Source organism: Prionailurus viverrinus, chromosome D3, assembly GCF_022837055.1.
Source record: "Prionailurus viverrinus isolate Anna chromosome D3, UM_Priviv_1.0, whole genome shotgun sequence".
Classification (NCBI taxonomy): domain Eukaryota; kingdom Metazoa; phylum Chordata; class Mammalia; order Carnivora; family Felidae; genus Prionailurus; species Prionailurus viverrinus.
The window spans coordinates 13929325-13947622 of NC_062572.1; the positions used below are offsets into that span (position 1 = coordinate 13929325).

The 18298-nt window shown below is 45.0% G+C and overlaps 1 protein-coding gene across 2 annotated transcripts in view; it reads left to right on the plus strand.

Annotated features, from left to right (window-relative positions):
- The window catches only part of FBXW8 (F-box and WD repeat domain containing 8), a 119795-nt gene that overhangs the window by 42062 nt on the left and 59435 nt on the right, over positions 1-18298 (plus strand). For both annotated transcript variants that reach the window (XM_047828811.1, XM_047828812.1), the window contains exon 5: positions 7868-8025. In XM_047828811.1, the coding sequence (XP_047684767.1) occupies positions 7868-8025 (158 nt within the window). The remainder of the gene's footprint in view (positions 1-7867; positions 8026-18298) is intronic.

The following is an 18298-nucleotide window of genomic DNA, read 5'->3' on the forward strand; positions in this document are numbered from 1 at the left end:
CCTCACTGTTACGCACGATTCGCAAGCCAGAAGCGTTGCGGTTTGCGGAAGAGCATGCTCCCCTATCCCCGTTCGAGGACCTTTTCCTCCCCATTTGGTTGAACCGATATGAGGCCCCCTCTCTGTGCTGCGGTTTTTCTCAACACTCCTTAATGTTTTCCTGCCCTGTCCTCTGCTGATGTGATCTGCCTTTTTAGCGTACGGTCTCTGTCTGTACTGGAAGGAACGGTGACAGCGTCTCAGTGTCTCTGATCCATGATCTGCGATCGGTGCCTCTGCCAAGAGTGGTTGGAGGGGCGAACTAGCATTTGGCGTGGCAAAATATCAGCACTCTTCCTTCCCTGAAGATGTTGCTGTCCCCTGTGGTCTCGTTTTCATCCACCCCTGTTCCCTGTGAGGCAAGAGTGCCCGAGCAGACGTGTGACCAGAGTGCCGGCACCTGTCTGTAGCAGCCAAGTGACTTGTGGCTGTGGCTCCGGCTTCTGCCTTTAGTAGCTCTGTATGTCCGCATGACCTGGACACCAGGGCTTCCGCGGGGGGGAAGCTGAGCTTTGAGCTTCCAGTTTCTATATGTAAAATAGAACGTCTGACCGTCTGGTTCAGTTTGCACTTGCAGTACAATTGTCTCATTATTTCTAATTAAGAACTACAGGAAAATAGTGATTCAAATGCAGTCCCACATCTAAGGGAACTTGAAATACCCTGCTTTTAGCCCCTCTGCCTCCACTTTTTCCCAGTAATTAAAAAAGTGCCTTTTAGTTGACCATGTTACCACACCACAAATGGCTTTCCTCTGAAATCGTGTGTGTGCCCCATTTTAAAAATACATTCTACCCAGGAGCTAAAGACGGCAAAGACGGGATTTAATACTCGGCTAGCTTCAAGTGAATGTATAAAAAACGGGTAATACCTGTGGATTGCTTTGAGACTTCTGAGATAACATGCTTTGTAAGTAGAGACCGGTGATAAAGATGTGTCAGATAAATGTCCCCTCGCTTATACTTAGTAAGGACATGCTTTTTATCTTTCTCCTTCTTAAGGAACTTTTTCTCTTGACAGTTTTCCTTTCAACCTTGGTTTATATAGATTTTGTGCTGCGGCTCATTATGACATTGGACTGTTTCCCATAAGGAATTCGATCATTATCCGTTAGGGACCTCTTTTTAAAAAATACTTCTAAATTTATTTATTTTCTGCTGTGAGGTATACATGCTCTTCTGGTAAGTAAGTCTGAGGTAAGGTATTGATAAGAGACTGGAGGAGAGCATTACATTTATTATATCCTTAATGAAGGAGCTCCAGAATATCCTTAATAAATACTGGTGAACTCATGACTGCATTTATCCATCTCTGGTTCTCCAAGGAATAATGGGAAGGGCCACAGCTACAATAACTCTGCATAACCATCATTGACTCTGACTCTATTGATTGTGATTAACCAAGATGTATGGAAAACAGTTTTAAGTGTGTAGAGCATGTATCTCGTAAGGTCCATTAAGATGTTCATTATTTTTCAATTGATGCGTCTTAAGCTGCACTTGATGTCTACAGTAGTGCTTTTCCACGGAAAGACTGCACTGTGGGATTGAGTTCATTTTGTTAATTGCATAATCCAATACAGTCATGTTTCATAGAAAACAGTAAATACTCTTGATCTCATTGATTTGTACTCTTTGGTTATTACTAAATAAACTATGGAGCATGAGAATAGTCCTTAAAGCTTCTACATGTTAAGGGAAAAAATGTTTCCTGAAATGTGGGACCTCTGCCAAATTGCTTTGTAGGCTTTAAACCACTTCTACCTTCTGAGTTTAAGTCGGTAGATTGATTCATTCAACATTTACTAAGCACGCATGAATACTCCAGACACCTCCCTTGCTCCCCGGCTGGCAAGGGACACGGCCCAGGCGGCCACAGAACAACCAGGGAGACGTGAGGGGAGGCCGAGAGCAGGGCGCCCGCCATAGTACACTGGGGAGAGGCACCTCGTCCGGGCCTGGAGTCAGGCCGGCTTTCTGCTGGGACGTGACTTCTCAGCCGAGTCTGGAAGGATGAGTGGGAGCTGGCGGGTAGAGTTTTGTCTGAGGCAGGGATGCGAATGAGTTCCCTACGTGCTGCCACTCCTCAGTCCCACACCTGCGATGGGCATTAGTAATCCATCAAAGCATTTGTGATGGCGTTCAGCTTCAGGATCCTTCTCCACACCGGCCTGTAGGCAGCCGCTACCAGCTTCCCGGATTTGACACACAAATGCAAACATTTGCATTCCTGGCCTGAGGCCTCGTAGCAAGGCTCCTTTTGGCTGCCACGAGTATTGACCAGAAGAGAACCGTGACTTCGCTTTGGGGATGGTTGTATGCGTGTGGCTCTGTCGAGGGTGCGGTTCTGTCAGCCGTTCTGTACGTCCTCCCACGTCCCCCGTGGAGCATGTGTGGGAGGCTCCACTGCGCCCACCCGGCCTCACGCTCCTTGCCAGCACAGGGAGTCTTTTTGTTGGCTGCCTCCCTTCCGGTTAGAGACGGTGGTGGGATTGGTGGGTTAGGTTCAGGAGTTGTGTCCTGCAAGCCTGAGTCCCAATACTGAAAACGATAAAGGGCGTATGTTGCACTTGAGTGGGGATGGTACTGGAAAGCCGTATTTGTTTGAAGACACTGTCCTGTGAGGAGGCAGCCTGGCTCGTTGGCTAAGCAGCAGTTGGAGAACAGCCTGGGGACCTGTTTTGATCCCAGCTGTGCCACTAAAATGTTTTTTGTGACCTTGGGTGAGTCACTTAACCTTACTTACAGCATTCTTAAATCAAAACAACCCCCCCCCCCCCCCCCCCCCCCCCCCCCCCCCGTCTCGAAGAGCCTGGGGAAAAAAGTGTTTTTAGCAAATAAGTACAGGCACCTGGAAGCAGTGTAAACACCCCCCCTTTCCTCTCTGCTGCCCAACCCCCCCCTTTGGATATTTATACAAGAAGAAAGGCTAAAGTTGGGTTGTTGGGTTTTTTTGGGTGGTTTTTTTTTTGTTTTTTTTGTTTTTTGTTTTTAACTGCACAGCATTTCTTCTTTTCCTTCGGGTCTCTTAGTCCAAATGAGTAGTCCGTTTGGTGGAAACTTACTAGTTAATGGAAGCTCTTCGGTGGTAAATCATCGAAAATTGGCAATTGCTCTGGCGAGCGGAGCTTGAGAGAGGCTCTATTCCCATTCTTTCAACAAAAAATCAGCTGTGGTCTCTGACCTATTTATTTGGAGGTAACCTTGCCAAGCGTAAAAGAGATTGAGAGAGCATACAGTGTCACTGGTCTGTGCCGTGGGCTGGGACATCCTCCCTCATTTTGAAAAGCCTTCTTTCTCCTTCAGTTTTTCTTTAGTGCTCTTACATCAGCTAATATATTAGTTGCAGTTGTACTTTGCACAGACACTAATTAGAGAGCCATCAACATTGGGGTCCAAAGGCTTACCGACAATGCAACTGTCATAGTGGCGTCTTAATTGGTTGAGTGTAATTGTCATTAGGCAGCGATAAAGACATCTGGAGCTCTGGAGAAAAATCAGCTTTCTTTCCTGCCTCCCTTCGATATCTGTTCTTGCTTCTCCTGGCCAATGTTGTTAAGCACTTTTAGATCACATTTAGGGCTTGGTCCATTTCCCTCTGCTCCAACCGGTGTTGTACCCTCATGAAGCTGTCTGTTTCTTGAGCACGAGTTCGTTAGTATGGAGTCTGATCTCCTTGGCTATGGCTGCTTGCACTTGCATTAGATTCTAGAGCCTGGCTCTGAGTCATCCCCCAGCACCTCCTGAAATGGTATTTATTCTCTGTTCATTCTGCTCAAAAAGGAGACATACGGTCTTTTATATTTTGCAGCAAAACATTTATGCTGTTGGGGCACCTGGGTGGTGCAGTCAGTCGATCGTCCAACTCTTGTTTTTGGCTCAGGTCATGATCTCAGGGTCATGGGATTGAGCCCTCTTTGGGCTCTGAGATGGCTGGAGCCTGCCTAAGATTGATATATTCTCTCTCTCTCTCTCTCTCTCTCTCTCTCTCTCTCTCTGTGACCCTCTCCCTGGCTCGCATGCTCTCTCTGAAATTAAAATTAAATTATAAAAAAAAAAACAAAAAAAAACATTGATCTATTCTCATGCTCTTTGGACATGAAGAATGAAGTTGATTTAAATGGATATCTATGAAAATGTTCTTCTTTACCAAAATAATTTAGCTTATCCTGTGTTTTTATAGATACTTTAATCAGTTTGGAAGTAAATGCAGGGTATTTAAGACCTATCAGTGTGTGTGTTCTGAGTGTGTCACTGACCATCAGCAGAAGGTGGGCAGTAGGGGTAGAAGGAGGTGCCACTCAAACCGGTCAGGTTGTTCCTTGTGGACACCCTCTTTCAGTCACTGTTTACTGTCACCCGTGTGTAAGCCACTGTGATGGAGATAACAGCATTGATATCTGGCCTTCTCAGGGACTTGACAGTGAAGTTGAGACCTGGAATGTAACTGGAATGCTGTTTCTTTAGGTACAGGGTGTGCTAGTTGAGTCAGAAAAGGCTTCCTGGGGGAGGAGGGCATCTGCTGGACACTGAGGGGTTGGTAGGCTTGGGCCAGGTCAGGGGTTCTCCATGTTGCCTAAACATTGGAAACACTGATGGCCTGGTTCCACTCCGAGAGAGTCCGATTTTAACTGGTCTGTGTGTGCTTCAGGCATCAGGAGTTTGGAAAGCATCCCAGGTGATTCTCGTGTGCAGCCAGCACTGGGACCCCCCTGGGCTGGGTTGTCAGGAGGGAGAACACCCCAGAAAAGTGGACAGTTGAACAGAGATGCAGAGGCAAGAGTATGTGGAAGCCAGGAATGGCAGGCTTGGCTGGAGGCCGGTTCATGCTAACGAAGAGCAGAACAGGAGACTGGGTGGAAGCTAGTTTGGGGAGGGTTCTCTGTGCGAGGCCCAGTGATGAAGCCGTCAAGGCCTGAGGAGCTAGTGAAGCTTCCTCAGTGTCCGGTGCTATTCTGGCCTGACTCTTCTAGTTGTTGGACTCACAGTAAGGCCCAGCCCGTGCCCTGAGAAGCAGGCTTGTAGGTTCTTGGGGAGATGAGCAGACACACACACACACACACACACACACGCACGCACACACACACTTGCCATGAGAAAAAAGTCTAGGTTGCTGTCATCTGGGCTAGATCACGGGGGGATTTGGGCTAGTGTGGAGGTGAAGGGAGGGAGGGAGAATGAGTATTCATGTCATCAAGTACTTTTGAGAGCTTGGCTTGTGCAGGGTTGACTCTGGGGGAGGCTCAAACTAAGGGGCTGTGAGGTGCCGAGAGGTTTGGACCGGAGTGGCATCCCTGGGGAAGGGAAGGGAGAGGACGTGGCCCCTGAACGCAGAGGACAGTGTGTGGTGGGCGGCAGAGAGGGTATGGAGGAGCTGCCTGGTTTTGCACCGGTGATGGGACTAGTGTGGTCACCGAGGAAAGGAAGGAGTTTAGCAACAGGCTGGTTTGTGGCGAACTGAAGCCTTTCAAGGAGCACGTGCATTTAATTCTAAACACATGGCATCTCAGGGTGAGTGGGACATTTTTTGTGGAGGACAGGCCCATCAGGACCCTCCACGTATTAATAGAGCGCTCTTGGTGGGGCCCTGCGTGCCCTCCCTCTCCTCCTCCCGGGAGCTGAGCGGGGGCATCCGGTTGTATTTCCCAGCTTGCTGCTGGGTGTGGTCCAGCAGTTTTTCAGGTTTTGGTTTTGTGGTTTTGCCTCCAAACTATATATGTAAAGGGACCTTGGGGCTGGAGCTCAGGCCGCTGAAACGCTCTCCTGTGGCCCCTGGTGGGGTGCACCTGTGAGACTGTGGGTGTGGGCCAGCTTACTGGTCGTCAACGGACAGGAAGCACACCTCCCAAGCACACCTCGCCCTGAAAGCCCTTCGTTCTCTGACTACCGCGTTCCCTTTCTGTGTCTCCCAGTCCCCTTCTCTGTACTTCGGGGCGTCACCACCCTTCTCTCTTTTCTTTTCTTTAATCTTTTTTAATGTTTATTTATTATTGAGAGACAGAGCATGAGCAGGGGAAGGGCAGAGAGAGAGGGAGACGCAGAATCCGAAGCAGGCTCCAAGCTGTCAGCACAGAGCCCGACGCGGGGCTCGAACCCACAAACCACGAGATCATGACTTGAACCAAAGTCGGACGCTTAACCAACTGAGCCACCCGTGTGCCCCGCCCTTCTGTCTTTTCTGAAATGGCTCCTAACTTCCACATGGAATGTAACCTGGAGAATCTCATCATGCACAGTCTAGACAGTCAAACACGTTATCTCTCTTGAGTGTTGCGATAGCTAAGCGAGTGGCCTCTGTCCAGGGAACGCCGGAGTTGTTGTCAGGGATGTCGTGGTGAGCTGGTAGATCTGGCACAGTGGTGTGTGTTCTTGTGTAGGGTTCCTCATTAGGAGGGGTGATTTGGAATACTGCCCGGAAGACCTGGGAGCCAGCGGCCGTGCTTTGGCCGCGGGGATATCAATATCCGCCCTTGCTTGCTTATCGCCAGGCTTAACGACATTCGTGGAGTGAACGTTCCTATTTACTGGAGGATCAGTGGTCCTGCAGAGTTCCCTGAGTCCGATTTTAGAAAGCATGTCTCTCCTGTTGGCCCTTTACACCACACGTACACTCCCCAGGCACTGTCCTGCAGGGGGAGAACCGGATCTCCAACGGAGGGACTTTGTGTGACAGAATCACCTTTGAATTACATGATATGTGTATTTACTGTCAGTAGTTTGAGGGAAATCCTGCTACGTTCAGTAAACGAAGCACTCCTCTATCAGAGTGTTCTTAGTTTGTTTATTGAGAAATCTCCCATGAGAAATTGATCTGTAACGACTTCACAGATCTATCATGTGATTTCAGTAGTTAAGTAAATCTCAGAGATTATCTTGTTTGAGTGTGTATACTTTTAATGTCAGATCCAAGAAACCCTGAAGGACCTACAGCCTCAGGAGGACTGAACCTGCTTAAACTTGCCTGCCTGTCTTTGTGTTTGTGTGGGGGGGGGGTGCATCATTAGACTCTTAAAGCATTTCTAACACACCTCCTCACAGTCGCCGTACACGTTGAATCGAACCCTCTGTGGCAGATGTAAGGAACTTGGTGTAAATACCTCGATGGCAGGCACACCACCTCATCTGGTCATTCCATTATCCTCGTATCTGTGGGGCCTGATGTCTGAGCAGCTTCTGGCCCTGCCTTGGCTTTGATGGAGAGAGTCATTTGTTGGAGTGGCAGTAGTAATAGGAGAGAGTGAGTGCTCCTATTTTCTAAGTGGGCAAAACCGGGGAGCGTCATGCATTCGGGCAAGAGCTTTTCATGAGAAAGCAGCATTGTCTGGCTGCTAAAGGCAAGATTTAATTGTTTCAGCAAATCAATTAGTCTTTGGGGACTTTACTCAGTCAAATCTGATGCACGGATGAGGCATTAGAAAGCTCGAGCCTGTAAGACCATTAGTCCTTAGCATCTCTCTGTCTTGAGTGTATATGTGTAAACAAACACTGGGACTTCTACAAATTCCTGCTAGCCATCCCTTTGCTGGGAGAATGCAGGGTAGCAGACTCGTCACGATGGCGTAAAGGAGATCTCGACACCCAGTGTCGTAGTGTGGCGTTCTCATTGAACCGTCGCCATTGTGCTGTGAGAACACGAACCGTGTTGACAGCCTTCTGTCGTCTGCTTGACATCTTCTCCTGTTGGAGTCACTCATCTAAACAACGTGGCAGGAGTGGTTCTACACCGACCAGATCTTCTTCCTCTGTTGTTTTAAGGCTCTCCCCATTTCCCCCACCACAGCCCTGCTCTCCGGTCCCCATTTGGACCCAGGTGTGCCCTTCTTTTCCAGATATACATCAGGGGACGTAAGGGTGTGGGACACCCGCACCTGGGACTACACAGCCCCTTTCCTGGACTCAGAGTATGAGGAGGACGAGCCTGGAATGCAGCCATATGTCTCCTTTGTGAGGATAAACAGCTCGCTGGCGGTAGCGGCTTATGAGGATGGTAAGTAACCGGCAACCCTCCTCCCTATTAAGGAAAAAAAAAAAGCTTTACAAAAATTAAGCAGCTGTGGCCGGCTCCCCCCTGTAATCCCTGCATACATACACGTGGGCACACACACATGTGCACACACATACACTCACTCTTTGCCTTTATGTGAAGAAGTTGGCCAATAACCGTCCATGCATTAGTAGGCAGTGGAGCACAGCACCCAGTAAGACTGGTGTTTAATTCCTACTGGAGCTGGTAGACTGGGTTTCTGTGCCAGACACGAGGCTGGCCAAGCCATCTTAAGCAAATAGCTTGTTTGGTATAAAATATTAAATATACTTGGCCTACTTTTCCTTCAGTCTCTGCTCAGTCCAAAGGGAACAGGGAAAGGGAGGGATAGACAGATAATCTATTGACAAATATGGAAATAGAAAAATAAAAGTCAGTGCCTACCTTTTCCTGGCACTTCCATACCATACAAGATAATTTACGGTGATCTGTGGTCTCTCTGGGATTGATCGAATCCTTTTGTGTACAAACAACTGTGGATTTACAGAACTAGCTAGGAAAAGTCTAAAATTATATGCGCCTGAGTCACGAAACACTGGTCAGTTTTGTAGCTAACAGAAATAATGATTTCGAGGGCCATGACATCTGTGTTCCTGCCTTCCGTTATGTGTGAATTTGGAATCTCTAAGCTCTGTTTCCCCACTTGCCTGAAAGGTGAACCACAAAATATTTTGGAATGTTAGTGTTCATGTTGTGGCACTATGGCAAATCTTCAGAGTCAGTGGTTGGCTCAGGGACAAAACTATAGTAAAGTAGCTCATGCAATTTTAGATTCGTATGTCGTTTAAAAAATAGGGCTGAAGTCTTGAAAATATTTTCGATTTATTACTTTAACAACATGAACTCTGTTCTTTCAGTTTGACATTAGTAGACACCATTGGTAGATTTTTTTCAGCCTCTAGAAATTCAGCTAAGCTGTTTTCTGTAGTATGTAGTATTTCCTCTATGTTTACTGAGATCCTGGATAGATAACAGAAGATGAGCTTGAGTGTGTTCGGTACTTTCCAAATTACCAATGAGGTTTTTTGTGTGTGTGGTTTAATTTTTTTAATTTTATTTATTTATTTTTAAATTTACATCCAAATTAGCTAGTATGTAGTGCAACAATGATTTCAGGAGTAGATTCCTTAGTGCCCCTTACCCATTTAACCCATCCTCCCTCCCACAACCCCTCCAGCAACCCTCAGTTTGTTCTCCATGTTTATGAGTCTCTTCTGTTTTGTCCCCCTCCCTGTTTTTATCTTATTTTTGTTTCCCTTCCCTTGTGCTCATCTGTTCTGTGTCTTAAAGTGCTCCTATGAGTGAAGTCATATGATATTTGTCTTTCTCTGACTGACTAATTTCACTTAGCATAATACCCTCCAGTTCCATCCACGTAGTTGCAAATGGCAAGATTTCATTCTTTTTGATTGCCAAGTAATACTCCTTTGTATATACGTACCACATCTTCTTTATCCATTCATCCATCAGTGGACATTTGGGCTCTTTCCATACGTTGGCTATTGTTGAAAGTGCTGCTCTAAACATGGGGGTGCATGTGTCCCTTCGAAACAGCACACCTGTATCCCGTGGATAAATGCCTAGTAGTGCACTTGCTGGGTTGTAGGGTAGTTCTGTTTTTAGTTTTTTGAGGAACCTCCATACTGTTTACCAGAGTGGCTGCACCAGCTTGCATTCCTAGAGGGTTTTTTAAATACAAGTATGCAAAGGTTGTAGTGTAGTTAGAATCCTACAGTTTTAGAATCCTCTCCTAGCCACCCCTCCCCCCGCCACATGCATACATGTACACCCACATTTTTCTTCAGACGGGGAAATGGGGTCCAGAGAGGCCAACTGAGTGATTTGCTTGAGTGTATCTAGAAGTGTGAATATGTGTCCCAGGCCATGCCAGGGTTGTAGTGCACTATTTATATAATCTGAAACACAGATGCTTGGAGGAATATGGGCACCTGATTGATTTCCACCCCCATGTTTCCTATCTTGTGAGCTTGAAAATACAGCTTGAGGAGATAGGCACGCAGGCTCCTGGTTTTGCGTCACTGGTGACAATTGTGTTTGTCCCCCTCTTCCCTGTTGCCGCACAGAAACATTGGGGAGCCACAAAGGTAGGACAGAGAGACTACTTCCTTTGGCAAATAATGGCCAAAATGTATTTTTAAAACTTGATTTAAAAAAATACAGTTAAAATTCAAACAGAGCAAAAATATAAAATGAAAAGAAAGTGTATCCAAAGAGAAGCTGACGTGTTCCATCCTGCCCCCCGTCTCTGTTCCTTTCACGTTTTACTCAGAGGTCCTATGCGATGTGCTTTTCTGCACCTTGCTTTTATTTTATTTTATTTTATTTTATTTTATTTTATTTTATTTTATTTTATTTTATTTTATTTTTTTAATAACATAATGACACATCTTGGTATCCTTCCACATTGGCACTTATAGGTAAACTTTTTCATCCTGTGTACTATGGCATGAAGTGGCTGTATTTATAATTTATTTATTAGAGCCCTTAATGACACACACTTGGATTGTTTATTTTTGTTATTAAAAACAGCGCTGCAAGCAATATCCTCTAACAAATATCACGATGGACTCGTGCGAGTCCAGCTATGGGGTAAATTACTAGTCATTACCGGGTTGGAGGCTACAGATGCTTTATGTTTTGATAAATACTACCAAATTGCCCTCCAAAAAGGTTCAACCAGTTAATGGTCGCACCAAATAGATGAGAGTGACGGCTTCCTCATGCTGGTCTGATGGGTGGAAATGGCATTTCCCCGTTGTCTTTGTCTGCCTTCATGTGAATGCAGTGAATTTCATTGTCTTCCTTTTTCCCTATTTTTCTGCAAATGGCTTGTTCCTCCTGTCTGTTCCCATTTTTCTCTGGGTTCTCTTTTCTGGTTGGAAAGAAAGGGATAAGGATGTAGTCCTTGCCATGCCTACTTCAAGTATATTTTTTCAGCTCGTCAGTTTTTCTTCGGTGGACCTTATTTATGGTTTATTTTTCAAGATGGTAGTTGTACATGTGTATAATTCTAATTTTTTGAGAGAGAACGTGTGTACAAGGGGGGGGGGAGGGGCAGAGGTGGGGAGATAGAGAATCCCGAGTAGGCTCCATGCCCAGCACAGTACCTGACGCGGGACTCGATCTCTCAAACTGTGGAATCGTGACCTGAGTCGAAATCAAGAGCCGGACTCTTTAACCGACTGAGCCACCCAGGCACCCCCTAATTTAATTTTTTAATCCATAAATGAAGTGGGTTTCATTTTGTAATTTAACGTCTTTGAATAAGTACTACATTTTGGGGGACATAAGATGAAACAACTATAAACAGTTACACGTTGAGAAGTCTTGCTTTTACCTATTTTGTCTACTCCATTCTAAAGCAACCATATATTTTAGGATTTTGTCTGTCCTTCCAGTATTTCAGCATTGTAAATATAAGCAAATATGAATATTCTTATTCTCCCCCCCCCTTTTTTTAATTTTTTTAAATGTTTGTTTATTTTTGAGAGAGAGAGTGAGAGTAGGGGAGGGGCAGACAGAGGGAGACACAGAATCCGAAACAGGCTCCGGGCTCTGAACTGTCAGCACAGAGCCCAACGTAGGGCTTGAACTCAGGAACCGCCAGATCATGACCTGAGCCGAAGTCGGATGCTCAACCTACTGAGCCCTTCAAGCGGCCCATTCTCCCCCTTTTTCTTAAATGAAAGCTCACATATTACTTTGTATTATTCCACACCTTGGCTTTTTTTCACTTAATGACCTGTCTTGAAAGCTTGTCCATGTCTGTATGTAGAAACACAGCTTCCTCTTTTTTTCATACCTGCACAGTATTCGATACGTACAAGGACCTTGGTTCACTGACACTGTCCGTTATTGAGGAACTGTTGTGTTGTTGCTGACCTTCCGCCATTACAGCATTGTAATGAAAGACCCTGCCTATAAGACCGTTCATGTACATGCAGGAAGGGTAGTTTCCTATAAAATTGACGAATCAGAGGGGAAATGCAAATGGGGTTTATACAGTGTTGCTCTGTCACCAGCAAGGTATGTAGGTATGCCTGTTTCCTCACAGTTTTTTTTTTTTTTTAACGTTTATTTATTTTGGAGACAGAGTGAGAGTGGGGAAGGGGCAGAGAAAGAGGGAGACACAGAATCTGAAATGGGCTCCAGGCCCTGAGCTGTTTGTTAGCACAGAGCCTGATGGGCTCGAACCCATGAACCACGAGATCATGACCTGAGCCGAAGTCGGACGCTCAATGACTGAGCCACCCAGGCGCCCCTATTTCCTCAGAGTTTTGCCAGCAAGATGTGTTTCAGACATCTAGGTATTTGTTGGTTTGATAGATCAGATATGGTATCCAAGGGCGCCTGGCTGGCTCAGTCGGTGGAGCGTGTGTGTGACTTTTGATCTCGAGATTGTGAGTTCCAGCCCCATGTTGGGTGTAGAGATAACTGAAAAATAAAATCTAAAAAAAAAAAAATGGTACCCAAATGTAGTTTCAGTTTACATCTCTTAGCCTAAGAATTTTTTTCATCTTTGTACCTGTTACTTGTACCTCTTTCTAATAAGCTGGGGCTTATTTTTCATGCTTGAATTTTGGCCAATATAGAGTTCATCCTGGGACTGTATAAAATACGAATCTGAGAATTTTTTTTCTGGCATCTCTTACTAGAAAGCCCATCCCTACCTACTCACTGGTTTGAGGTGCTGCCTTTATATGTTTTTAGGTGTGAGATTCTCTTAGTACCCAGGTCTGTTTCTGGATGTTATGCTCTGTTCCTGTTGGTCTGTCTAGTTGTTTTACTTTTACACCTTCACGTTTGTCTTTCTCAGTTTCCTGGCATGCTTGGGGTGGGGGGGGGTCAACCCTACTCTAAGGTCAGATTCAATCTATAGTACTTCCATCGTTTATGTTGAAATCTTTGGTTGGTCTCAAATTCATGTTGGTATAAGGACTATTTCTTTGGTGAGAACTCTTATGTGTTTATTTCCCTCTCACTCTGAGCTGGTTTTACCAGTCTGATTGGGATTTAACTATTCATGGGCTACACAACTCTTTCGTTTTTTTTCCCAGACCTCAGGTGGCATTGTCTTTGGTCTCACTTCAGTTTAACAGATTGACACTGTGGTATTTATACCAACATATTCATGAGTAGCTACTTCTGGGCAAAGACAGATTGAAATAATCAAATGCACATTTTGATACAGTTCCTTTCCAGGAGCCGCAAACAGGCACTTCTTAGGCAAAACACGGTGAAAAGGCAATGTACCTTGTGGGGTCTGCTGTGTAGTATTTGCAACTGCCATGCAGAAGAGAAGAATAAGATGATAGGATGAGTTCATGAACTTCAGCACCCTTGGCTGTGCCGAAGGGAGGCTCTTAGCCACTGAGGCCCTGTTGATGGTCTACACACGTATTCTCCACGGAAGGGGTCTGATCCAGAGGGGAGATGGAAGCCGCTTTGGGTGCAAGGAAGTCGTCCCTACATCCTTTTCAGCCTCCTCGCCCTGCGGGAACACTGTACACCCACCTGGGGTGTTGAGATTTGGCAAGGTGATCCACAGTTGTGATTTTGTGAATTCCAACCCACTGGCCTCATATTTCTTCTGCCTTGTTTCCGATTGTCAGCACTGGCCGTCCTCCAGTTTGATTTTACCACTAATTGTGTTGCACGTTACCGTACCGAAATGAATCAAATCAAAATGCTTTTCCTGGAGCATTAGATAAAGCAGGCGAAGGTTCTGAGTAATGAGCAGATGCTGCTAATGCGGGGACAGTGGGGACCTTGCCAGGACTCCATCTGCTCCATGCTTGCCTGCCTCTGGCCCCGAGCCACAGCACGAGGGAAGGCGGTGTACTCGAAACCCGCTCCCCGTTCACAGAGTTTGTCTTGAAAACTCACTGTTGGGTGAGAAACGAGATGGCACCCTTCGTAGGTGCAAAGAAGTTCTCGTCTGGCCCCCTGAGTGGACAGGAGAGACACGGCCCGGTGGGTATTAGCTAGCGTGTGGAAGCCGGGCCGGGATAGCCAACAGTCGTCCTGTGCCACCGTCCGGCAAGGCGGAGTGGCTTCTCCACTCCTGCGGCACTCCCAGCACAATTGTCGCAACACACACATGCTGCGTTGTCCCAGGGCTGGGGTGACTGTCATTTCTCACTTCCTGGTGTAGGAACAATGGATGGGAGTGGGTCTCTCCGGGCCTCGGTAGGACCGTGTTTTAGTTAGGCGGCTTTGATGGAGACTGGGTGCTTTTTAAGCTTTGTTTATAATTGTATGTTTAACAAAAAAAAATGAATTCTTTGGTTTGCTTATGTGTCTTGTGTGTAAGTTGATGGTGACATTTGAATATAATGGCATAACTTGTGACTATAGTAACATACAATTACGGCCCCGCCTCCCCCCCAATCAAGATAGAAGTTTTAGAAGTGGAACATTAACATGTCAGAGCATCGCTTGGGAGGTGGCTCACACACCTGGCTGTGGATTATGGAGGATTTTTTTTTTTTTTTTTTTTTTTTTTGCCAAGGCCTTTCTTGGCTGTTCATTTTTCTCTTCAGTTTCAGTAACTAGTTTTTGTTTGAAACCTCTGCCTACCCTTGGGTCTAGGAGTCTTCCTCAGATATTTGACAAAACAAAATGCAACCACTTTCTGACAACCCCCCAAATACTGGGTGTAGTCCTTTTAAAAGATAGGATACCTTGATAGACATGAACAATGAACAGTAGGAACGCTCACATTGTCAAGTTCCTCGGAGCGGAATTAAACCCTGAAATGCAGAGTTCTGAACTGAGGTCATTCTTTTCAGTGTTGAGGGAGTATTTCTGGGGGGATTGAACTTGAAAGTGGACTGCCATCTGGCATGGGCTGGAGTGCTACATTGTGTTTCATAGACATGCCATAGGGACTGTGCATATGCAGGACGTTTTTGAATAAAAAAAAACTTCGGGGGCTCCTGGGTGGCTCAGTCAGTAAAGCATCCAACTCTTTCTTTCTTTTTTTTTTTTTAACTTCATGTTTACTTATTTTTGGGAGACAGAGAGGGCGAATGAGAACAAGTGGGGGAGGGGCACAGAGAGAGGGAGACACAGAAACCCAAGCAGGCTCCAGGCTCTGAGCTGTCAGCCCAGAGTCCAACGCGGGGGTTGAACTCACAAACCGCGAGATCATGACCTGAGCCAAAGTTGGACGCTTGACCGACTGAGCCACCCAGGTGCCCCTAAAACATTCAACTCTTAATTTGGGCTCAGGTCATGATCTCACAGTCATGAGATTGAGCCCTATGTCAGGCTCATCTCTGGGTTGTGGAGCCTGCTTAAGATTGGCTGACTCTCTCCCTCTCAAAAAAATTAGAAATCTTTTAAAAGTTTTTCCATTTTTGGTGAGAAGAGTTTGGCATTATATTGCACACTTGGTTACATATGCTTTGGGCTGAGTTGCACACTTTGGGTTACATATGCCTTGTTCCTCAAATGGGAATTTAGAGATAAAGTCTTGAGCAGGAGCTGTGAGATCTCTACAAAAGGTTTGTTCTGTTTACATCTATAGTTTTATAGGAATCTAAAAAAAAAAAAAAAAAAGAAAAACAAAACTGGATCCTTTGACCTTGTAACTGAACCATACTGCATGATCTCAGTGTTTGAATTTGCATTTTGTGTTCCCAGCCTATTGGCACCAAGTGATCACATGACCTACATGCCTTGTGGTTGTTTTTCATGCTGTGGGTCCACAGGTGATTTTTTAGAAGTCTGAAATCTCTCAAATTTAAGAAACACTGGGGAGGGAAGTTCTTATGCTATAGGCACAGATTAGCAGATGATAAATTTCTAGGATAACCACCCGTTTTTGAAGTTACTAATGAAAAAAACTTGAAACAATTTTTCTCATGCGGAAAGTGGCACATTAAATTTATGGGAGGAGATTTGGTGGTAATCTGATTTATTGCGTGGTTTTCTTGAAAACTGATTTTTTTTTTTAATGTTTATTTCTTTTGAGAGAGAGAGCACAAGCAGGGGAGGGGCAGAGAGAGGGAGAGAGGGGGAAAGAGAGAATCCCAAGCAGGCTCTTCGCTGTCAGTGCAGAGCCTGACAAGGGGCTGGATCTCACAAACTGGGAGACCACGACCTGAGCCGAAATGAAGAGACAGGTGCTCAACTGACTGAACCACCCAGGCGCCCCTGAAACCTGATATTTAGTAACACACAGTCTGATGCATTAAATTCCAAGTATTTGTCCTGTCTTATTAAAGTTGAGATTAAAAATAGAAAGGAACAAAAAATAGTGCAAAGTATTTTTCCAGGGAGACAGTTGGAGACTACAGAAATAAATTATCAAAGTTCTTAAATGTACCTAATGAAATCCAAACATTAATTTGTTGTTTTGGAGGCTGATAAATCAGATCAGCGTGAAAATTTAATTTCCCTTTCAATACTTGTAATTTTGATTGTAGCGTTTATTCTGTACTAAACCCTAGGGCTCTGTTAAAGCAGAAGTAAACATACTCGTGGAGCGTATTTTTGTTTTAAAAGCAAGATGTGCCCGCTTGTCTGCCATTCCAGTCAAAAGGCTGTTAGGCAAGCTGCAGTAGAGTAGGAAGGGAGCCCAGTGGGGCCAGGGACAGGTGGAGGAGGGAGTCTGAACAGTGGCCTGGCGGGTGTGGGAGGTTGGCAGCATCGAGGGAGATGGAATTAGGTAAGTATATTAAGGATCGTGGAAGCCAGTTTTCTCACTATTGGAGAAGGGAGTTACAGGCATGGAAGAGAGCGATCCAGATGAACCCTGTGGTGCTGGATTGGAATAGGAGGTGTCCGTGTGGAATTCATGGTTTTCAACATAGATGGAGAAGCGAGTAGAGATGTCCATGCGCTAGTACGTGTGTCCTAGCTTTGTTTGCTGGGAAGGTGTAAGAGCAGTAATAGTCCGGTAGCAGTGAACACATGTAGTGCTCAGATCTTAAAAATACGAGTCTCCACTGAAAGGAATCGGGGCTGCTTGGCAAAGAGGTTGACTCCAGGGCTGGGCTAGGGAAAGAATGAAATAAGCCTGGAACATCCTACTGTACCGGGGAATATGGAAGTGCTTAAGGAATAAGGGTGACGTGTCAAAAGAACACAGAAGCTACCTTGAAGGCGTTCTCACTGGCCAAACCTGGGACAATTTGAATATCAGAATAATGCTAGTAACAGATTACAATTTACCGGACAAAATAGGAATCCTTGAGTTACACACTTAAAGTAGAATGTCACCTAACAAATACAGAAGGAATGATGGCATTAGAAAATCATTAATTGGCAGTTAGGATGATGATAATTGAGACAAAAAAAAATCTATTGATGCTAAAACTAGAGATGAGAAGAAGATAAGGGATAGGATTTTACATCTCAAAGAAGCTCCCTGCCAAACACTAATTAATTACAGAGTGAGGAAAAAAAGTAACTTTGTAGTCAAGTCTGGCAGATGCCAAATTAATAAAGTGGTCACATTCAACATCAGTAATGGGACAAATTGACATCCTGTGCTACTTAATAGAATACATTGAGACAAACACAGAATTGCTTCTGTGATATTCCAGTCAAAAAGGATATAGCCCGGTCGAATCATGAGGAAATATTAGAAGACCCAAATTGAAGGACATTCCACAGAAAGACTGATCTGACTCCTAAAAAGCTGTCAAACTCATGAAAGTGTTAAAAAAGAAAATATTCTAGGTTGAAGGAGACAAGACAAGGGAGTGCCATGTGTTATCCCAGATTGGATCCTTTTGCTATAAAGGACATTACTGGAACAATTGGAAATGGGATCTGAATAATGGGTATGTAGAAGTTCTTGCAAGTTTTCTGTAATTGTCAGATTGTTTCACCGTAAGTTAAAAAAAAAAACAAACTAACAACTTTTGCTTCTGATTAAGATGAACTAACAGGGAGTAGATTTATTCTTCTGCCTTAAACAACCAGAAAACCAGATAGAATATATTAAACAGTTTTCAGACATTGATCTTCTTTAAGGGATCAGAGTCTTGGACTACGTGTTTTTCAAACAAGCTTACCAACCAGAAACAGCTTACCAACTAGAAACAACCCAGTACAAGGAAAGGGAACCTGAACAGAACCTGGACCTCACTGAGTTGAGGAGACACCAAGAGGTCAAGGAAGCCAAGATGGAAAGAATTTGTGGGCCAGAGTGTCAGGGAGGAGGGAGCTGCACAAAGTGAGA